At 42.7% G+C, this 19,144-nt stretch overlaps 1 protein-coding gene and 1 long non-coding RNA gene across 11 annotated transcripts in view; one reads left to right on the top strand and one right to left on the bottom strand.

Annotated features, from left to right (window-relative positions):
* LOC126039582 (uncharacterized) overlaps nucleotides 1–11,528 on the top strand; it is a 30,799-nt gene extending 19,271 nt beyond the window's left edge. For 2 of the 4 annotated variants that reach the window (XR_007506348.1, XR_007506349.1), the window contains exons 6-11: nucleotides 739–1,578; nucleotides 3,931–4,078; nucleotides 5,164–5,301; nucleotides 6,056–6,214; nucleotides 7,651–7,862; nucleotides 9,400–11,528. This is a non-coding gene — a long non-coding RNA (uncharacterized LOC126039582). The remainder of the gene's footprint in view (nucleotides 1–738; nucleotides 1,579–3,930; nucleotides 4,079–5,163; nucleotides 5,302–6,055; nucleotides 6,215–7,650; nucleotides 7,863–9,399) is intronic. The other 2 variants (XR_007506351.1, XR_007506350.1) reach the window with 2 other exon arrangements.
* A 125-nt stretch (nucleotides 11,529–11,653) lies between these two features.
* MECOM (MDS1 and EVI1 complex locus) overlaps nucleotides 11,654–19,144 on the bottom strand; it is a 190,037-nt gene continuing 182,546 nt past the window's right edge. For all 7 annotated transcript variants that reach the window (XM_049802916.1, XM_049802917.1, XM_049802918.1 and 4 more), the window contains 5 exons: nucleotides 18,316–18,485; nucleotides 17,065–17,209; nucleotides 14,083–14,319; nucleotides 13,339–13,525; nucleotides 11,654–12,398 (listed from right to left, as the gene is read on the bottom strand). In XM_049802916.1, the coding sequence (XP_049658873.1) occupies nucleotides 12,264–12,398; nucleotides 13,339–13,525; nucleotides 14,083–14,319; nucleotides 17,065–17,209; nucleotides 18,316–18,485 (874 nt within the window). In that variant the 3' untranslated portion in view covers nucleotides 11,654–12,263. The remainder of the gene's footprint in view (nucleotides 12,399–13,338; nucleotides 13,526–14,082; nucleotides 14,320–17,064; nucleotides 17,210–18,315; nucleotides 18,486–19,144) is intronic.

Genomic DNA, 19,144 nt, shown 5'->3' with positions numbered 1-19,144 from the left:
CTTGTTCTGAGTCGCAAGTTGCTGCGAGGTTTAGCTATGGGTTGGTGCATCGGGGCAGTAGCTGTGAAATATTGCCCTGATGCAGGGCAAGGGGGAGTTTTCCCCTGGCTTATGATATTTTAGTTCAAAGCCAAAGGCTGCCTAATGACTGCTGGCAACGTCGACAGCCATTTAGCGGCGGCTAGCTCTTTACCTAAGTTGTCCATTTTCCTGTGTGCTGAATAATACTTCAGGCATCGGCTGATCAAAGAGCCTGCCCGTGAAATGCAGCTGAAATAAGTTTTCCACACTTTATTTCTCACATGTTAGATACATTGATACAGACGAGAAAAGTTGTGCGTACAAGTGGGCACGCGGAGGGGGTCTGCAGGGAGGCAGGGACGGTCCGTCCATCGCCCACCACTGTCCCCAGCGGAGAACGTTTCTGATGCTCCTGTGGAGAGTTGCAGCACTCCCAGCAGACATTAAAGCCTTGGTTAAGGTTTTACCTTTGTTTTCAAAGAGCTTATGCCAGTTTTCACTGTAAGGCTTGGGGTGAGCTATAAACATAAATGTAATAAATAATGGAAAATCATTTACATAGAGGCTTCATGTTCCCGGACAGTGCTTTCAAACATGCCAGGTAGTATTAAAAAAATGCAGAAATCTGTACTCCTAAAACCTCAGATCACATATGAATCATGTAGTTCACGAGGCACATGTTTACTTGTGTGGTCACTGGGGTACATATTTTCACAGGCATGTAAGAGCGGCTCTCGGGCTGCAGCGCGAGTGCGGGTCCGAGGCAGCGTGCCCAGCTGAGATCTGTGATCTCCCCAGCTTGATCCCATCCCGCTGCCGGAGCTCCTGGTGACTTGAAGACCTCTAGAAGCGTGTCCCGGCCATGCTGCAGCAAGTCTGGGGTTGGTGTCCTCTCTGGCGGGCAGGGGCACGGGCGATGCTCTGTGTGGTGCAGTAAATACCCTCAGCAAAAGTGCTTTGGCTCTTTGGTTTCAGCTGTGGGGTGTCTCTGAGCCAGGGCTCCATCCCTTTGGGGAGAGACATTTTGCTCCCAGGACTGGGTTTGGGAAAGCTTTCAGCTGGGAGGAGGAGGAGGAGGAGGAGGAGGGAGAAGGTGCCTAAGGCTGAAGGGTTTGTAAAGGGACTTTGGTGCTTTGCCCCGTGACCTCAAAGGCACCTAGGTCCCAGTGAGGAGCCTCTGGCAACACCAGCCCAGCTCCCTAGTACTGTCGAGTTGGAGCCTTTCAACAGGGATAAAAAAACATTTTTAAAAACAACAAAGTAATTAAACACCGATACAGCCCTGTGTGCTTTTTTGTATTTGGCTGCCTGTTGCAGAGACGCTCTGGCTCCAGCCATTCAAGCGGTTTCCTATGACTTGACTTCAAAACCAACCAACAACAACAACAACCACCAGCTCTGCCACGCGTTGGCCGGTGCCGAGGCCAGCGCAGGAGACGCACACCCCAGCTGGGCGCCGGCGCGTGGACCCCCACACCTTTCAGCCAGGGGTAATTTGAAGTCGTCTCCTTATTCCCGGGGTTAATCATAGCCAGTGCCGTTGCTGCCATCCCTCTGGTGAGCAATAAATGCGATCATCTCCAAATTGCCTAAGTATATATGCAATTATATGCAATACTTGTATATAAGTACTTATTATTATATGCAATACTGGCACATTAAGTATTGTAAGTATATAAAATCAGGGAGTGAAAAGCAGCAAAATGTGCAAGGCCATGTTTGAAACCATGTCAAGTCCAGGAGTATTTCCAGTCCCGCCTTTGGGAGAATCAGCCTCTAATTTAGCTGGTGCTTTGTTCAGGTTACTGTGTGGAGTAATACCGCTAATTAAATATATACTTAAATATTAGAGAAAGGATAAGAAAACAAAATCTTGCTTAATACTTAATAAATTCTTAATATTTAATACTTAATAAATAGGTTTATGTAAATATATTCAGCTGGCAGAGATCAGACAGTTAGTTCAATACCAGGTGCCACAAAGTGTACCAGAAGGTGCTTTGAAGGACTCCCATAGTATTTAGTGGGGAAAGGGAAAAAAAAAAAAAATCTCCAAGTGAAGTACAGAACAGGTCTATGTCTCCAAATAAATTTGGGTTATATTGATGGACAGTAACAAGCACCGTGTGGTGGTGCCGCGGGAAAACAGTGCCAAGTGGCCAGCGCTCAAGTCAGATTTTCACAGTGTTTCCTCACTCCATTCATTTGATCATCCTAAACTGTTTTCAGAAGTTAAAATTCTTCCTTCTGATATATCTTGTACCAAGTAAATGCTGTTTATATTGATGGCAAACAAATCTTAACTGAATCTATACAACTAATGTCTACGTTCAGAGAACAAAAATAATCATTCCAAAAAGTGTTTAAGGTGAAATCAAGCTAGGATTGCAAAAGGCTGGTGGAAAATATATTTTGTTGGTGTGGGCTGACAGTCAGGCTGCTAAAGACACCTTCTGGATCTGTTTTAGGAATTGCTTATTAACCACTTCAATAATAAACAGAGAGATTAAGAGCATGCAATAAAAGAAAATCCAGTGGATATTTCACTCGATATCCTCAAGCACGACACATTTATTTCATTCAAAAATTCTCTGTTGTTGACTCTGTAATGTGATTCAATGTTTACTTCAGTTAATGGTTTTTAGGGATCTTTCATTGGCCTTTCAATGCTATGAATGCAGTGAAGATCTCTGTGACATATAAGGGTGTTTTCATTGCTTTTGAAATGTAAACAATATCAAAGGCATTACAATTATTATTTAATCTTCACCAATGAGTTTCTGGATGGCCATACACACCGAAAGCGTTGTACAATAACACAGTAATGAAACATAGCTACGGGCCTGATGCTGCAAAGCGAGCGAAGGATTTTACTCCATACGTGGCTTCATTTGTGTGCTTCAGCGTTAGCAGAAAAGGCCTCGAAGGTGGGTGCTGCTCTTGGAAGGTGCTACGTAATTAATTACGTTCAGGGCTCTTCTGTAGTAGACACTGACTACTAAGTGGTTGCCAGCTCAACCTCTAAAGGGTGGGTTTAGCAGTAAATATGCCTATTTCAACTTTCCTTCTGAGGGCAATGTCACGGCATATTTAAAGTTCACTTTAATTGCATTTTAACCCTTTCTTAAAGTCATGTAAAACTGGGGACTCTGGCTGCTGGGGAGAGATTAACCAGGAAAGTGCTCACGTGTCATCTGGAGAACTCGCCCAACCCTGCAGAGACCAGGGACTTAACAAGAAACAGTTGGTCTTTAAAAAGGTTCTCATTTCTGTTCTGAGCTAAAAATTATTTCTCACAGCTGAATTTCTAAGCAAGTGAATAAAATGCAAGGGTAGTTAATTCTTTCTTTAGTCTTAAGAAAATAAGTTAGAGTGGGTCCTTGCAGTTTGCAGATACTTAATGCTTCCAGGATTGTTTTAGGATACAATTGTTAGGCATGTTTAAAAAAGAAAAAAGATCTTTCAAGAGCTCATTTCCCAGAACATTACCAGCCAACAGCCCTAATGGGCTCACACCACACAACAATTGTTGACTAATACTATGTGCTTTGCAAAAAAAAAAAAAAAAAAAAAAAAAAAAAAAAAAAGAAGAAACAAACTGTTATATGTTTTTTGTTGAGATATATTTAGAGAGCTTTCTTATTGTTAAGCACTTTAGGAACAATAATCAGTGGTATGTCATTCTGGTATTGTTAGCAAAGTCCTTTCTATTGAATTTTCAAGATGTTGTAAAGCGAGATTATGTGAGTAGCACCTCTGGACACTTTTTCCCATCATTGTGTTGGTATCAATCGCTGACTTCCACTGTTTCTCCTGGTATTAAATGAAAATGCTGTTTCCCACTACACTGATTGGAGGCTGTATAATGCATGACATAACTGATAACCTTGCTGAGATTACACATTGTAGGATTCGAACTGCACGAGAAATTTGGACAACAAAGTAGGTGGCCACTTGGACTGGGAGACAAAGTTTAAAAGAAAATGTGCCGGGATCATTGTTTCAGCTGAAACGAAGAAACATTATAAATGGATAATTTACAAGGCCGGTTCCCCAGGTTTGGGAAAAAATGCTTTTTTGTTGTTGCTGTCTCTTGTTTTTCTGTGGGGAGAGTAACTAAAATATATTTTCCGAGGGCAAAGTGTTGCCCTAAGACACCCCAGCCTCGCTCACCCCCGGCAGAGCTGTATTAGAGCAGAAACCCACACCCTGCTGAGACTCCTGACATTTTCCAAAGAGGAAATATTAAAAATTCAGTGGCAGAGTGGAGGAGGAGGAAGTTATGCTTTGGAACTGGCGGTGAGCTGAGAAAGCCAGATTTTTCGACTCTATAATAAAAAAAAGTTAAAATAATGAGAGGCTTTGAGCTAGCTTCTGTATTACACACACCACCAGTATCTGAGCAACGTAAAGAGCGACATAGGGAGTTCCCTTATAGAAGTTTTTGGCCGATGCCATTTCCATTACACCATGTCAGGTTGTTTTGGTTTTGCACTCGTGCTTCAGAGGGGGTTTTTTTGGAGGGCTGACTTAGCTGGTCCAACGCCAGCGTGCCATCTTACTGATTACCCATGCATGCTGCTTTTCCCGCAGCACCATGCCAGATTTAGGCTGGTTCAAGATTGTTGTTGGGTTTTTCTTGAGGGATTTACCCCAGTCCCTCTTCCTGCTCTCCTTAGTTCTTTGCACAGTGACTTTCCTTCCAACTTCGCTCCTTCCTAAGCTAACAGAGGGTGGCATGTGCAGAGCTCGGCTTATGACTGACACACGGGGGGAGGAGAGGTCACTGTGGCTTCCCACTCTCTGTCCTTCCTTACAAGCAGTGAAGAAAAGCATGGGGAAAATCTAGTAACAAGTCATGCTCCTGCCCTTCAGCATCTCTTCAGCTGTAGGCTCAGCCGGGACAGGGACAAATTCAGACCTGATTCTGGCATTCCTCAGCTAACGGGGTATTAGGTCCAAAAAGTAGTTCTTGATCTCCCATTCAAAGTTTTTATGGACGAGTGTAAAGCTGGAGTGAGTTGCTCCATGCAGTGGTTAAGGTTTTAATAGCTCTTAAGTAATAAAAACAGCAGAACTGCTTCCAAAAAGAGTACCAGGGAATCAAGTCTAAATGTAATAAAGGTCTTTACTTTGTTGCAGTGGATTGCAAAGTGTTTTGCGGCTTGTGGTTACACAGAGCAGAGGGGCTGTGGATCCTTCTGAACTAAATTTTTATTACACGGTTATGATTGCAGCCGACTGGACTTCACATCTCCGGCAGTCCCCTCCTGAGAAAGGGTAGGCACGTGTCAGCATGCAGGGACTTCACGTTGGTCCAAGGATGGCAAAGATTATCCTCCTTTAAAACATGAGCCAGGAGAGGCTGGATGCTAGAAAAGATCCCTGGCCACGCTCAGACCACAGATGAATTCAAGAGAAGACATACCAGATGGGTGCCCAACAGGCCTAGCAGCAACAGGGGAAAGAGGACAGACGTTTTCATAGGGCCTGTTGCAGGAGGACAGGGGGTAATGGTTTTAAACTTAAAGAGGGTAGATTCAGAGTAGATATAAGGAAGAAATTTCTTATGAGGAGGGTGGTGAAACTCTGGCACAGGTTTCCCCGAGAGGTGGTCGATGCCCCATCCCTGGAAACATTCAAGGTCAGGTTGGACGGGGCTCTGAGCAACCTGATCTGGTAGAAGGTGTCCCTGCTCATTGCAGGGGGCTTGGACTAGATGACCTTTAAAGGTCCCTTCCAACCCAAACCATTCTATGATTCTATGAAAGACTTGGGGACAGTAAAACACCTAGTTCCGTAATTAGGAAGATCTAAATCGTTAAAATGTCTGTAAGAATCGGTTTTGTGTGAAGACCCTTAGTCTCTGTCCTCCAATGTTTCGCTTTCATTTAGATTATGGATGACCTGAAACTGAGGCTATCGCTGGGATTTTCACACAAATCCCGCTGAAATTCAGGAGGGGTTGAATGCTTAAATTCATCTCCACATCTCAGCTCACGCCTTTGGGGTTTTTTTTTTTTCTCTATTCTAGTGCATTAGAACTTCAGATGTAAGAAAAAAAACCCTCTCTATTTTGGGAGTGGAGGAAGACCTGCGGATGAGACAAGAGAGCATCCTTGGAGAATGCTGATGTCGTGGCTTGTGTTACGTGGGCGAAGGATGCAGCTCACCACCTTTGTCTCCCGTGATGGTAATTTTAATGCAGGAGGCCACGTGGTGAGCTGCTGGCAGAGCACCCTGAGCTGTTTTATCCACCGCTACTAAAACCTCTCACTGCACTTGTTAACTTTTTCTAGGCAATTTTCTAGCAGGAGTTTCTCCACTGGCCGCCCTCGGGAAGAGAGGCGGGCTGGTGCGAGGGCGGGCGCTGGCCTGGACAAAGGCGCTGCTTTGCTAAATGGCCATGTTACGCCGCTGCATACCTCAACCCAATTAACGTGGGGCTGCCTGGACCTTAATTGGGCCTGACACGCGCCTGTTGAAAGAGATTCCCCGGGAATTAAAGCGCTACTTCTCTAGTTTGAGTTGGCTGGTGATGCGAAACATGACACTATTTTTGAGAAGTTTCTGCGCTTACCATGAAACAAATATGCCACAGGTATCAAGCAAGCTTTGTTTGGGGGCTATAATCATATTACAAATTGAACATTTCCACATGTGCGTGCTGGCACATCTACCCTCGGCTATCTCACATGTATCTGCCCCAAGGTACAGATGCTGAGGTCTTGACATAGCATAATATAGATCTAAATATATTTTCCAGATTGCCTTAGCACATGCTAATGAAAATGAGGAGTAAAGGCCTGAAAGAAGCAGCTGTTTAAAATTTTCTTCAATCCCCGAAAATCAACCTCTTAATTACTGATAATTTAAGCATCAAAATGACCACTAACTCTCTTCTCCCACTAGACCCTCCCAAGCTGGGAGGCCTGCTTTAAGACTCTCAGGCAAAACTTTTTCTTAGAAGTGTAGCATTTCATCACATTTCTTTAGCCTTTCTGGAATTAATTAGTATTAAAATAAAGCAGGGAAAAGGAGGGTGCTTTCTGGAGGTGCTTTCTTTCAGACCCTCTGCTCAGACAGACGGAGCTGATACTGCTAAAGTTCCTACCCAGCATGTTATACGAGACTACTTTTATATTTCCACAGCACCTTTCATAATAAAAGGTTCCCCAAACTTTCCTGAATGGATTTATGGATATAAATAGCTTCAATTTCCATTAAAATAGGGACACTCCTGGATCAAAAAAAAGGGAGGCTCTGCTTCCAGCACACGGTGGCGAAGGGATCTGTGTTCAGTCTGGTTTATGGTCATACCCAGGGGGGCAACCGGTCCCAAGCAAAATTTAGATGGTAGTTTTGGGAAAAAGGCTTCAGTCTTGCAAGACATACCATGAGTTCCTGAATCACGGCGTGGCAGTGAGGCCTCTTTCCAGGGATTATTTAAATGTTAGCCTGATTATAATCTGAATTCTGGGAAAACAGTAAATTTTGCTGAAAAATATTTTCCTCTAGCAGCAAATGAATCTGAGTTGGGGGAAAAAAGTACAGGAAAAGAAAAGGAATACAGTTGTTTTGGGTTTTTTTACTTTTTATTTGATGTTCTCTCCTTCACCTTCTCCCCAGACTTCATGAAGCAACTCTGAATTATAAAGCTGAGTCTTTCCTGAAGCTGGCACCATTTTCGGTATAGAAACAAAAGATGATTTAATTGGGCTATTGGAAGCCACAGACCAGGTATACGCACAAGCCTACACAGCTGTTCAATGAGATGGGAAAGAGGATGGTTTTGGCCAGGCTGCAGAATTCATTTTTCTTATAACTGGAGTCTTGGCAAGGTATACTGTCTTTGACATGGAGAAAGGGTCTTCTGTTTGGTGCTGGATGCCCTTGTTTTGTTTAAATCATTACTGGAAGCATCTTTAAAATGAACTAGCTTTTCTATATGACTGACCAGCAAAACCACAAATGAGACTTAATATAGCTGGAAGGCAGCACGGTGCAGCGAATCGATCCAGGAGTTTCCAGCAATTCTCCATACGTTTGAGCAAGAGAGACCCGACAAAAAGTTTTAAAGTTCAAGACACGCATGGAGCAACGGTCCAAACTGAATCGCTGAGCAAAAGTGGCCTCACAAATGTTTTTATAATAACTTCCCCTCCCATTACTCCACAAATGTGGCTATTAATGCAGTAAAACAGCAGGGCTGACACGGGAACAGTGACTCGGACCTGCAGTGGTATTAAGGATGTGGGCCAGGGTGAAATATTGATTAATCATCTTGTCATGCTGGTGCTTTGTTAGATTCTGTAGATAGGAATTGAGGCAGTAATACACAGCTCCTTCATCTAGTAAGGCTGCTGTGTCACATGGGAATGATTTGTTGACTTATGGAAAACTACTACAGTGGGGTGAACAGTAGGATGATGCTGAAATAAGCTGAAGGTTTTTTCTTTTAAAAAGTATTGATTTTTATTTATTTTTTTTTTAAGAAAAAAAAAATCACTGTAGCAGAAAGCCAGAAACATTGGTCCTCACTTAGTGATCTGTTTGCATCTAAGCAAGTGCATCTCTGTGGTTCATCAGGGAGGGTATGACACAAAGACAAAAATTATCCAGTTTTCTTTATTTGGGGGATGAGATGGCTAATCAAATCTGGGTTTGCTTTTCAGCTCTTCCTCTGGCTGAATAACTCTGCTGCTGAGAAAAGGCAGTGAAAATCAAGGTCATGATAGGGTATCTACATGGAGTTGAAGGACCCCGGTGATATGTTTCAGCCCCCCCCCCCCCCCAGCTCATCGCACCCCGTAGGCATGCTGCTGGGTGGGATACTTTGACATGAAAGTACAAAGCTCAAGGCTCTCCATGGGAACATCAGCCCGGGGATTCCATGAGGCTGTGGCAGCCGCTCCCTGATGGTCAATAGACCTGGTCAGGCACAGGTTAAACTAACCCTGTGGCTCAGCTCAAGGAGTACTTTCCCTGACAGTTATATGATGGGAGTGTGCTATTGTAACCCAGAACATTAAACCCAGGGGAAACCGTCCCGCCCTTTCTCTACCTCCTAAAACCCCTTTCATCTAGGGCAGGTGAGGGTAGAGCTGATAAGAACTGTCATTGCATCAAATTAAAGGGGAAAACAATCTGGAAAGGTGTTTGCAGATAAAACTTGACTTGATTAATCTATTTGTTCTCTTTATTTGGCAGAAACCTAAACCCAAGTTTCACGGTGACTTTAACTGTACTAAAAATAATAGCCTATTTATGCAATTATCAGCATGTACCTGACCATTGGCTCAGGCCAGTGAAGTGAGTACAAGAACATGCACACAGGCTATTTTTTTTAATATAATTTTTTTTTTTTCTTTCCCCCAGGTGTGGTTTAGGCTTCCTGCATGAAAACCATCGGCCCGTAGGCCTCAGTTTGCCAGCAACCTGAGCGTGAGGCCCCGGAGCTGTCAGCGCACACCAAAGGCAGCCCAGGCCTCTCCTTGCTGGGTTTGGATTCAGGCCTACTGATGCCCCTGTTGCTACGTGATGGTTATAAAACAAGTCAAACCGTAGGCTGAAGACAAGAATGACACATATAGATTATTCTGAAATGTAACTTAAGGATCTGGTGGGCTACAAGAGGTCTTTGTGTACTGAAAGAGGCCGAGAGAGGAGCACCCCTTGCCTTTGGCCTGGACACAAGGCCTCCATCTTTGGAGGCCCTTTTTTTGGCATCAGCGGAGACAGATTTAACAAAACCTCCTGCCAAACATATTTCCCAAATGTGCCTTTCCCACTGGGACAGTGCTGGATTTAATATGCAGTTTGTTACTAACTACCCTGGGTTACTGAAACCCAGCGCTGCGCTCCCTCACTGCTTGCTCATGCCAGCTCGCTTGCATGTGGTGATAGCAACTCTTGGTCCCACTGCAAGAAAAGACTCCGCAGTATGGCACATCCACTCTTTCGAGCCACTTAAACTCGAAGGACAGCCCTGTGCAGTAGCCACAAAGACCAAGCTTGGCTGAGGGTGGCAGTCAGGGACATCCTGACGGTCCCCTTTGGAGCTCTCAGTCCTCCCATCTCTGCTGATGGGAAGAGCAGTAAAATGTGCATTGCCTGGGCCAACGCCAGCTTTTCCTGGACATCCCACCTCCCACCGCTCTGCAGGTTGTCCGGAAGAAGCAGGGTTTTGGATCTGATTTCAAAGAGAATGCTCAAACTAAAATATTCTTCTTTTTTTCCTCCCTTTAGACCCTAAAGGCTCATTGCATGCAGTTGGATGTCCATTTAGCTTCTCAACTATGGATTTTTATCATTCTGGTGAGACAATTTTTTGCCATTAGCCAGCCAAGCCACTGCTTCCCAACGTCATCCCCATGATCAGCGGGCAGGTGCACCACCAGCCCGAGCTCAAGGCTCCACAACAGCGTTCAAAGGTGACCTTGCACCAATCTCTCTTGTGAAATGAAACAGTTCTCTTTCCCAAGGTAGTGTTTTGAACCTTAAAGGACTGATCTAAAAGCCTCCAATGGTCTATTGAGAGACTCTGGATCGGGTCCTAAATTGCATGACCAAGTCCAAGATGCTTCACAGTGCCCCATCCTCTGGTTCCCCCTATCCTCATGACCCCACAGACACAGTCTTTGCTCCCCAGACTGCAGACGAACTATGCCATTTTTGCCCTGACCCAGAGAAAAACAAGACAATAAGGAAAAAGATCCCTTCCGTTTTGTAGTCCTTTATTTTTTTTTTAAGTTGATCCTCCCATAGTAATGTACTGAAATGCGTAACAGTTACATTGTACAAAGCATTTAAAGAAAGTACCTCAACTTGCCGATTATTTCAAAATGAGATTATAAACAAAAGGAAAAATAAGTCTGGTCCCTCACTAAAGGCCAAAAAAAACCCCAAAAAATAACTGAATACCTTCCGTCATTTATTTATTTTTTTAAAACATAAATTTGGAACACTTCATCTTACAAATAGGATTAACATGAACATAACATCACACAAGCTCGCAGACAACCAGCATAAAATATTGGGTACAGTTTTTTAATCAGAAGAATCATGCTTTCATGAAGAAATTATAACTGTTTATACAATCGAATCAATTTACTGTATTACAAAAAAAACCTAAGTCGCATCTATTAGTTATTTAGTTCATTAAAAGGCAAAAATAAAATAAAAGAGGAATGTAAGAAAATTTCAAACACTGTTTTGCACTCCCATATACACAGATCAGTTCACCTCACTTTTTTTGAAGTACATGGGTGCCTTACATCGTAACGCAGTGGGGGACTGGAGCAGTGCTGTTTGTTATAGGAACAGTGCTATTTTAATCAACAAACAATCGTTTGCCAACAAATAAATACATGGTACACACAACACAAAGAAGAAATTAGAGGGTAGGGGGGAAAGGAAACAATACAACAAAATAGTGACATGATTGTCGAAAATTAAAATCTCCTTACAATGATTTGAACTAGTGGTGCTGTCGATGAACGCGGTGCTTTCACGGAATTATCTGGATGATTTAGCTTCTTGGAGTAGTGAACATTCATAGTTTACAATATACACAAGCCTCTTATGTATTGTTTCTCAGAGTTCTTTTTTTTCTTTCTTTTTTTTTTCCTTGTTTTTCCTTTTTTTTTTTAACAATGCAGTTGAGAAGGCAAAAGAATTACGGAGAGAACAAAATATTCCCTGTTACTTCTTTCTACATTTACGATGGATAGTGCGCATTTGATAGAACTAGTTTCTTTCTTTGAAGGGCTAAAATGCATAAAGCTTTAATGAAGAGATTTGTACATAAAAGCAACTGTTCCCAATCCTGTGTCAAACTATCTTATACAAAAAGAAAATCAATTCAGTTCCTACTTTAAAGGAGTGCCCATGTGTGTATCAATGCAGTCTTAACCCTTTTGCCCCTGCCCCTCAAAGCCGGGTGAACTGGAAGACACTTTTTCCTGGCCCCGGTTTACATAATCCACTGAAACTTTTTTTTTTTTTTTAAGTCGCATTGATCCTCCAGAAGTCAGCAGCTGCCTTTGCTGTGCAAAACAAAATATTGAGAATAAATAGTTTCTTTCTTTTTAAAATTATTCAGTTTAAGGTCACTGGACTTTAAATGAGTGACCCTGCAGATTTATAAGGCATTCTGCTCAGCAGTCTTTTAAATAGTCATATATGAAAGAGCCATGCTACTGGTTTGGACTTGGTCCCATCCTCGGTAAGACTTCACACTGTCATACGTGACTGATGGATTGAATGGCGCTGGATTCTGCAGCGGCTCTCGCCATACTGTGCCACATATTGGGAGAACTGTGGGATGCAGAATGAAGGGAGTCCTTGTCGGAGAGAGAGAGCATCATCGCATACGCCTGGACGGGGAAAGAAAAAGGACGAAGAGGTCATGATCCTGCGGCACAGATCTGAGCTTGGACCCGTGCCACCCCTACGCGGTTAGGGCATCATTTAGGCTACAGCTGCTGTTCTCAACTTATTTAAAAAAAATCAAAACGCATTAGGTAAAACCACTGTCAACCTTTTCACTGACACTTTTGACTCACTAATAGTAATAATAATTTCTGCTTTCATCTGGCTTCACGAAGCTCTGAGAAACCTTTCATAGTAGACAAGCACCCCGAGTCTCCTGTGCCTTTAGATTCTTGGCACAGGAGGCTCTTTTCAAGAGCCTGAGGAATCACATTATCCCTTGGCTGGTCCTGTATTTCACCAAATACCACAGTCTCCTTTGGTGACCTTTTCTGCAGGCATATGCTGAAGCTTTTAAAACAGGAGTCTTTTAAAGGGGCTAAAGAGACCCATTTTAATTAATGTTTAAAAAATTTTCAAGAAATAGCACTAGGATATGAGTTTAGTTATTGCCGTTTTAAAAACATGCTGAGGACCTAGAGGCAGTAACATCCAACAGACTATTAGAAAACAAACACCAAAAAGCCAGCCAGCCAGAAGATCCGAGTCACACCCCTGCAAGGCTGCAGCTCAACTCCAGGGCATCAGTGTGACCACGCTGGCTGTCTGAAAGCAGAGTGGGACTGTTTCTTAACATGGCATTTCTGCGGATGGCAGAAATAGCAAAAAAGTAAGAAAATCCTGCATTATACAGGGACCAGAGCACCCTGCCGTGTCTCCCTGGTGCGGTGGGAGCGCAGGGGGAGGTCGGGGCAGGCTGAGGTTTGTGGACATGGAGCACAGCCCTGTCTGACGAAGCTGAAACGACCTTGCCTGCCACACACTAACAGTTTAATCCTTCGGGTATTTGGCGACAATAACATTTTAACTGAGTTAAGCTTTTACCTGGGATTTGGATTTCCTGTACAATGGTTGTTTTAGGTCCTCTGGCAGCTGGGAAGTATTGAAAGCTGCCAATTCAGCTTCACTATATTGATTTTCTTCCATTTTCCTCATTTTGAGGCTATCTGTGAAGTGCCTTATGTGGTCCAAAGCCGAAAGTCCAGTCTTATTATACTCCTCCTCTTTATACCTACAAAAACACCACGGAGGTTTTAATGTCAATTAAACAATCCTCTCTGCATTCCCTCATTCTCTCAGATTTACACATCTGAGCCATTTCTCCCTTTTTTACATTCATAAACCACCTTGCCCTGTGGAACTGTGATCCTGAAATAAAAGAAATTCCCCTTTCTTTTCTAAAAAGATGAGGGTGGGCAGCAGGGGCAGGGGAGAGAGGTCAGCTCTCTCTCCTAGTGTCTCCTCAGCCTTTCACAAGACCATTATAGGAGACCCAGATCAGTTTACGGAGCAGATAACGTCCCTCCCATGAATGTTTCCTGTCTCACCCAGAACCTGACAATAGTTCCCTGAGCACAGCTATTTTTCCTCTTAAGGGCTACAGATTGCAAGAAGAGACTGAAAACAGGGCTGGTATTGACCCCAACACAGACGCACGTTGCTATCGTAACTGGGAAGCTGGCTACCACGGACCGGTTCCCACAGCACACAGTTTGGTGCTGGCACTCTTGTATGGTTTATTGTTTTTATTTCATGTATCAGGCACACCAATACTCGGAAGGAACCAACCTGCCAGGGGAAGCTTTGCAGTTCATGTCCAAAGTACTTGTTTCCTCGTAATCCTCCTCTGGAGTCCCCTCGTGCATGTCACTCGTAACAGGCTCTTTGACTGCTTTCCCTGCAATTTCATTCTCTTCATCTTCTTCGTCCATCATTACTTCATCTTCTGCCTCTTCATCATCCAGCAAATCTGAGTTCTGGCTGGCTACCATGGCTTTTTCATCCTTAAAGTGGCTGCCATTCATTCTGAAAGTACCAGAACAAACCCAGGCAATAATCACAAATGAGTTATGAAAGCTCCTCACCAGCAGATTGTCAGAAGCAGATCTGAAAAGGATCTGTCCCAGTAGAATAAAGTGATTTCTGTATTTAATATCTTGTTTAGCTTCAGACGTTTAGGCAGTATTGGAGAAAATACCACTCAAAAATCAGTGGGAGGTTATAGTACCATCAGCATGGGATTTTCCTGTTATCCTGCTAAAACTACCGTTCAAGCGGAGGTATGTTCAGATATCCATTCCAAATTTTCTCACGCATTATTTCATCTCATGTTTCCAATCATATATGTAGTCTGGGCAAAACAACTCATTGCCTTTTAACAGAAGCTGTAGGGGCCAAGAAACTCTGAAAATCAGATCCAGCATTTTCAAAAATGACATCCAATACCGCATTCAGAGTTTTAAAGTCAAAATTACATGCATAATTAATTTTGCACACTACCACCCATTTGGAAGCCATACTACTTCACTGAAGTATGGATTACATACATGGGAACCTAAGGGACTTCAGCTGAAGACCTGAAGAGCGGTCTGCAATATTGCCTCCAGGCTGAACTACATTATCGACTGATTTGAAGGGTAAGAAGTAATGAAAAGAAAGGCCGTATAGCATTTTAAGTGCATTTATTCTTATTAAACGAGTAATTATAGCAATACGCACATGGAAAACCATTTGGTCTACCCGCTGTTATTACGTTGTCCTTTGCTTTCAGACAATGACTTCTCTTAACTACTTCCTACGGGATTTTATCAAGGACGTAATACCCATGCTGAAGTAGGGGCTCGTTTGCTAACGGCCTCAACCCTGTAGGATTCCGAGCATCCGCAGCTGCATTGTGTCCACTGCATTAAATGAGAGCTAAAGAAATTCAGCACCGCCATGTCGACAAATGCACGGCCAGAGGTACTAGTGGTGTAAAAGGGCTGCACTTGGTGGAGCCACACAATTCACGCTACTGGCATATCTGCTCCACTGCGTTATGTAGCACGGAGGCCTTGATTCATCTATTGTTCTCATTGTGCAAAAGGTCCTTACTCTTCCAGGAATACAGTTATAAAAATGGAAACTTTATTGTCCGCCCGCAGTTTGCTTTAGACTCCGTCTGCTTCAAACTGTGCGGGACAATATGGAATATATCAAAAGTTTGAGCAAGATAAGGATGAACCCTAGCAATTTATTTGGTATTTAACATTTGACTTGCTGTTGTAACAGACGTACTTTCTTATGGAGCATACACAAGTGAAAGTTGGTTTCTTATACAACAATAGCATCGTTTTCCTAAACATAATAGAGTTTCATCTATTTCCCAAGCAAATTCCAGCTGATTGTCATGAGTTCAGGATTGCATTAAAAAAAAAAAAAGCCAGGGAATGGTCTGTTTATATCACACTATCAAAAAATCTGAGGCTGTGCAGAGTCGGGAGAGCTGAAGCAGCCACCCCCTTCTAAGATAATCAGAGGAATATCTCTTTATCATCTTTTATTTAAATAGGCAGAAATAAGAAATCGTTGAGCACAGTTTGGGCTGCCAACTTGCTTGTTATGCTCAATTGAGGCTGCTAGAAATGAAAGGGAGATGGACTACAACCAAAGTAACAAAAACCATGTGATTAAGAAAACAGATTCTCTAATTATGCTTTCAAATGCAGCAATTTGCCAGGGATAAAATATCCATCAAGAGCAGTCTGAAGTGCCAAATTTAGAAAGGAAACACTGCACAACCCAGCAACCTTTCCACTTTGCTGACTTCCTGTCAGAGGACATGTTGAGACCAGATGTGCAAGGAAAAAATCCCAAGCCCTCATTGCCAATCAAGATGGAATGAAATTTGAATATGCATGTAATCACTTAATCCAATACTTCTGTGGAAATTGTGTTATGTCCACCATTTTTCTCCCTTCAGAAAGGCATCTGGAAATTGAGAAGACAGTGAAGTTTGTCACCAACAGTAAGAAATTTTTGATGCTGATAACGTAATGCCAATTCAAAAGCGCAAATAACGCATAATGCAAAACCAATCTCAAAGAAATACGTACAGCTGATGTGCATATCCATGCTACAGCCCTTTCTGCTTAGCTGTGTTTTTATTAGCTGAAAATATTTAGAAGTGGTCTCTCTTCTGTTAGTTCAGAAGAATTGAAACACCCATATACTTAATAAATCTTGGTAGGAAAAAGTGTCTCACATGCTAGAGCACTGTCGACTACCAACGCCTACCCACAGCCTCACAGGGTTTTTGCTAGTCAGCATCTTTCTTGGGATTGAGTTACTTACAGGAAAGGACTTTCAGTTATAATATTCCATTCGATCCAAGAATTTAGCTTAGTCTACTTTATTAATTACACATTTAAATCGCATTGAAATCTCTACGTTTAGCCACAGGATGTAGAATTCACCTGTTCTGATGTGAATGTAAAATGAGGGAATTTTTCAACAGACTTATTTATGGGAACTTGAAACTGAGAGCTCCTGATACGAGGAGAAATGTGTTCATAGATGGAACCTTCTGTCCAGCATCTGTCACCGGGAACATGTTCGCGCAGGATGGGGAGGGAATCAACACATTTCTTTTCGTAAGACACCGAGGTGAAAGCTGAAGCAACCAGATTGCTAAATAACTCTGGCTCCAGACATCATCACAAGTGAAAAATCCGGTTTAATAAGTGAGCAAACCTGGGAAAGGAAGAGTAGCAAAAGGAAGGTGCAACTCACCTCTCTTCTGAGTTTCGGGGGGACTGATTGTTGTGGTTGCTGTTTCCAATAAAATTCCTAATTTCTGTGAAGTAAGAGTCTTCCTTGTCATCTAGGATTGCCCCTGTGCTTTCCAGTTCTGAGTGAGGTGAAGATGTTGCAGTACCTTAAAGCAAAATGGAGGACTTCTGTTGTTACTCCTTCCCATTTTCTATATTTAACCATTTAAATCAAACTGAAATTGAAGCAATGGTTAAAATGGGTGAAACCCAGGAAAGCTGGTCATAGTGATCTATTGGCTGTAAAACCAGTAATGAGAAAGGAAGTATTATTATCCATGGGTGAAAGTGGTTTCCAGCCAAAACGACTGCTTGCATGCTGGGTGCCATTTCCATGCTTTAATAATTGCTTTTGTCAAGTATCTATTTCAACATCCCCTTCCTGTTCCCTTGCGACTCCAAGCCTGTCAGTCAATAACTGTATTAGACCAATGGTTGAACTGAGCAAATGGAATTTCATTTTAGTTACTAATTATGCAGATTTGCTTAAAATATGGAGCAGCCGTTGGCATAATCACCCAGGTTCATTAGCACTGAGAGACCAGTGACAGACGTCTTTCTCTGAGCATCGGGGAAAAGACAGCTCTGCATTCCCTGCATGTACCTGGTTATTTCCAGTGGAGCAAAACGTAGACTGAAAAGACTGCAGACAGGGTTTTCATTAAACCCTGCAGATACCTAAACCAGACCAATGATATCCACTACCTGCCGCTGCCACTGCTGCTGTTGTACAGTGACCGATTTGCTTGGGGGCTTGGGAGGCACCATCACCTCCATAATAGCGAGTGCTTTTCAGCTCCTGACAGTGGGAATATTTTAGAAGGTGCCAAGAAAATCCTTCAGAGTGCCCCCTGAGACTCTAAATCTAGGACTCCTATTGAGAGCCAAGTGATTGCGGAGATGGGATTAAACCAATTTTCCCAGTCTGTTCTCAAAATGCTATGGTTGGCTTAATTAAAACCAAAAGAAAGGACATCATCCAGTGGTATTAAGTTGTACAAGGGTAGAGTTTATGCTGGGATTTTCAAAGCACTTTAAATGTCAGCAGAGCTTAGGCACTTACATATTTTCCAAAACCCCACTCATCGGAGCAGACGGCACAGAGCAACGTGTGCCTATTGACACTCAGCAGCATTGAAAGTGAACGTGCAGTCCCTGTATGTGAACGCTGGCGGTACGTAGGGCACGCCGGAGAGGGAAAAGGCGTACATACCAGACATGTTCCCGTTCTCGTGCTTTTTTAGATGTCTGTCAAGATTGGTTTGTTGACCAAAACACCTGTCACACAAGTGACACTTGAATGGCTTCTCTTTATTGTGGATGTTACGGACATGCCTCTGCAGGTTAGAAGATATGCTAAAGGATCTGTCACAGTATTTGCATCTAAAAAAAACCAAAACAAGTAGGTAGAAAAGGGGTTGTTAGTAGCTGGGAATGTAATATTTGTTCTAAGAGACATGAAGCACCTTCTGGGCTCAGTGTCAGTACCCAACTGCAGTTCCTTGGTCCCTATTGAGGCAAAACTCTACCTGAAATAAAGACAAGTTTTGGCTGAATAACTGGAGAGCCGTGCTCTTGGAATGGAGACGTCACTTCTACAGTGGGGTTTTTTAGCTTTAATTCACATTAGGCTTTCTATTTTAAATACTGCCTTTAGGAATAAGCATAATATTTCGAGTTAACGGCATCAAATTAGCTAGGGTAATTGATTCCCATGTTTTTAGAACTGTTGCACGCAAAGTTGGGAAGTTTGAAAACAGTAGAGCAATAACTCTATTGTTTCATGTGCTGCCAATACAATACAATTAAACACTTTTGGAAAAAACATGAAACAGATCTCTTCTAATGCTCAAATAAGGTAAAAAAGGGCTATTTCTTTTCCTATTCTAAATTATACTGTGTGATTAAATCTTTTCTTGAGGAATTAGCTTGCTCGATTGCTAATCCCAGAGGAAATTTGGTTATCTTGCAAAAACCAGCAATAAACAATCCCAACCTTTAATACTGTGCCAATGTGAGTAGTTTAGTCTATCACTCTGGTA

The sequence above is a fragment of the Accipiter gentilis genome, chromosome 6 (assembly GCF_929443795.1).
Source record: "Accipiter gentilis chromosome 6, bAccGen1.1, whole genome shotgun sequence".
NCBI lineage: Eukaryota > Metazoa > Chordata > Aves > Accipitriformes > Accipitridae > Astur > Astur gentilis.
The sequence above is the reverse complement of the archived record's forward strand: the minus strand, read 5'-3'. Positions and strand labels throughout refer to the sequence as shown.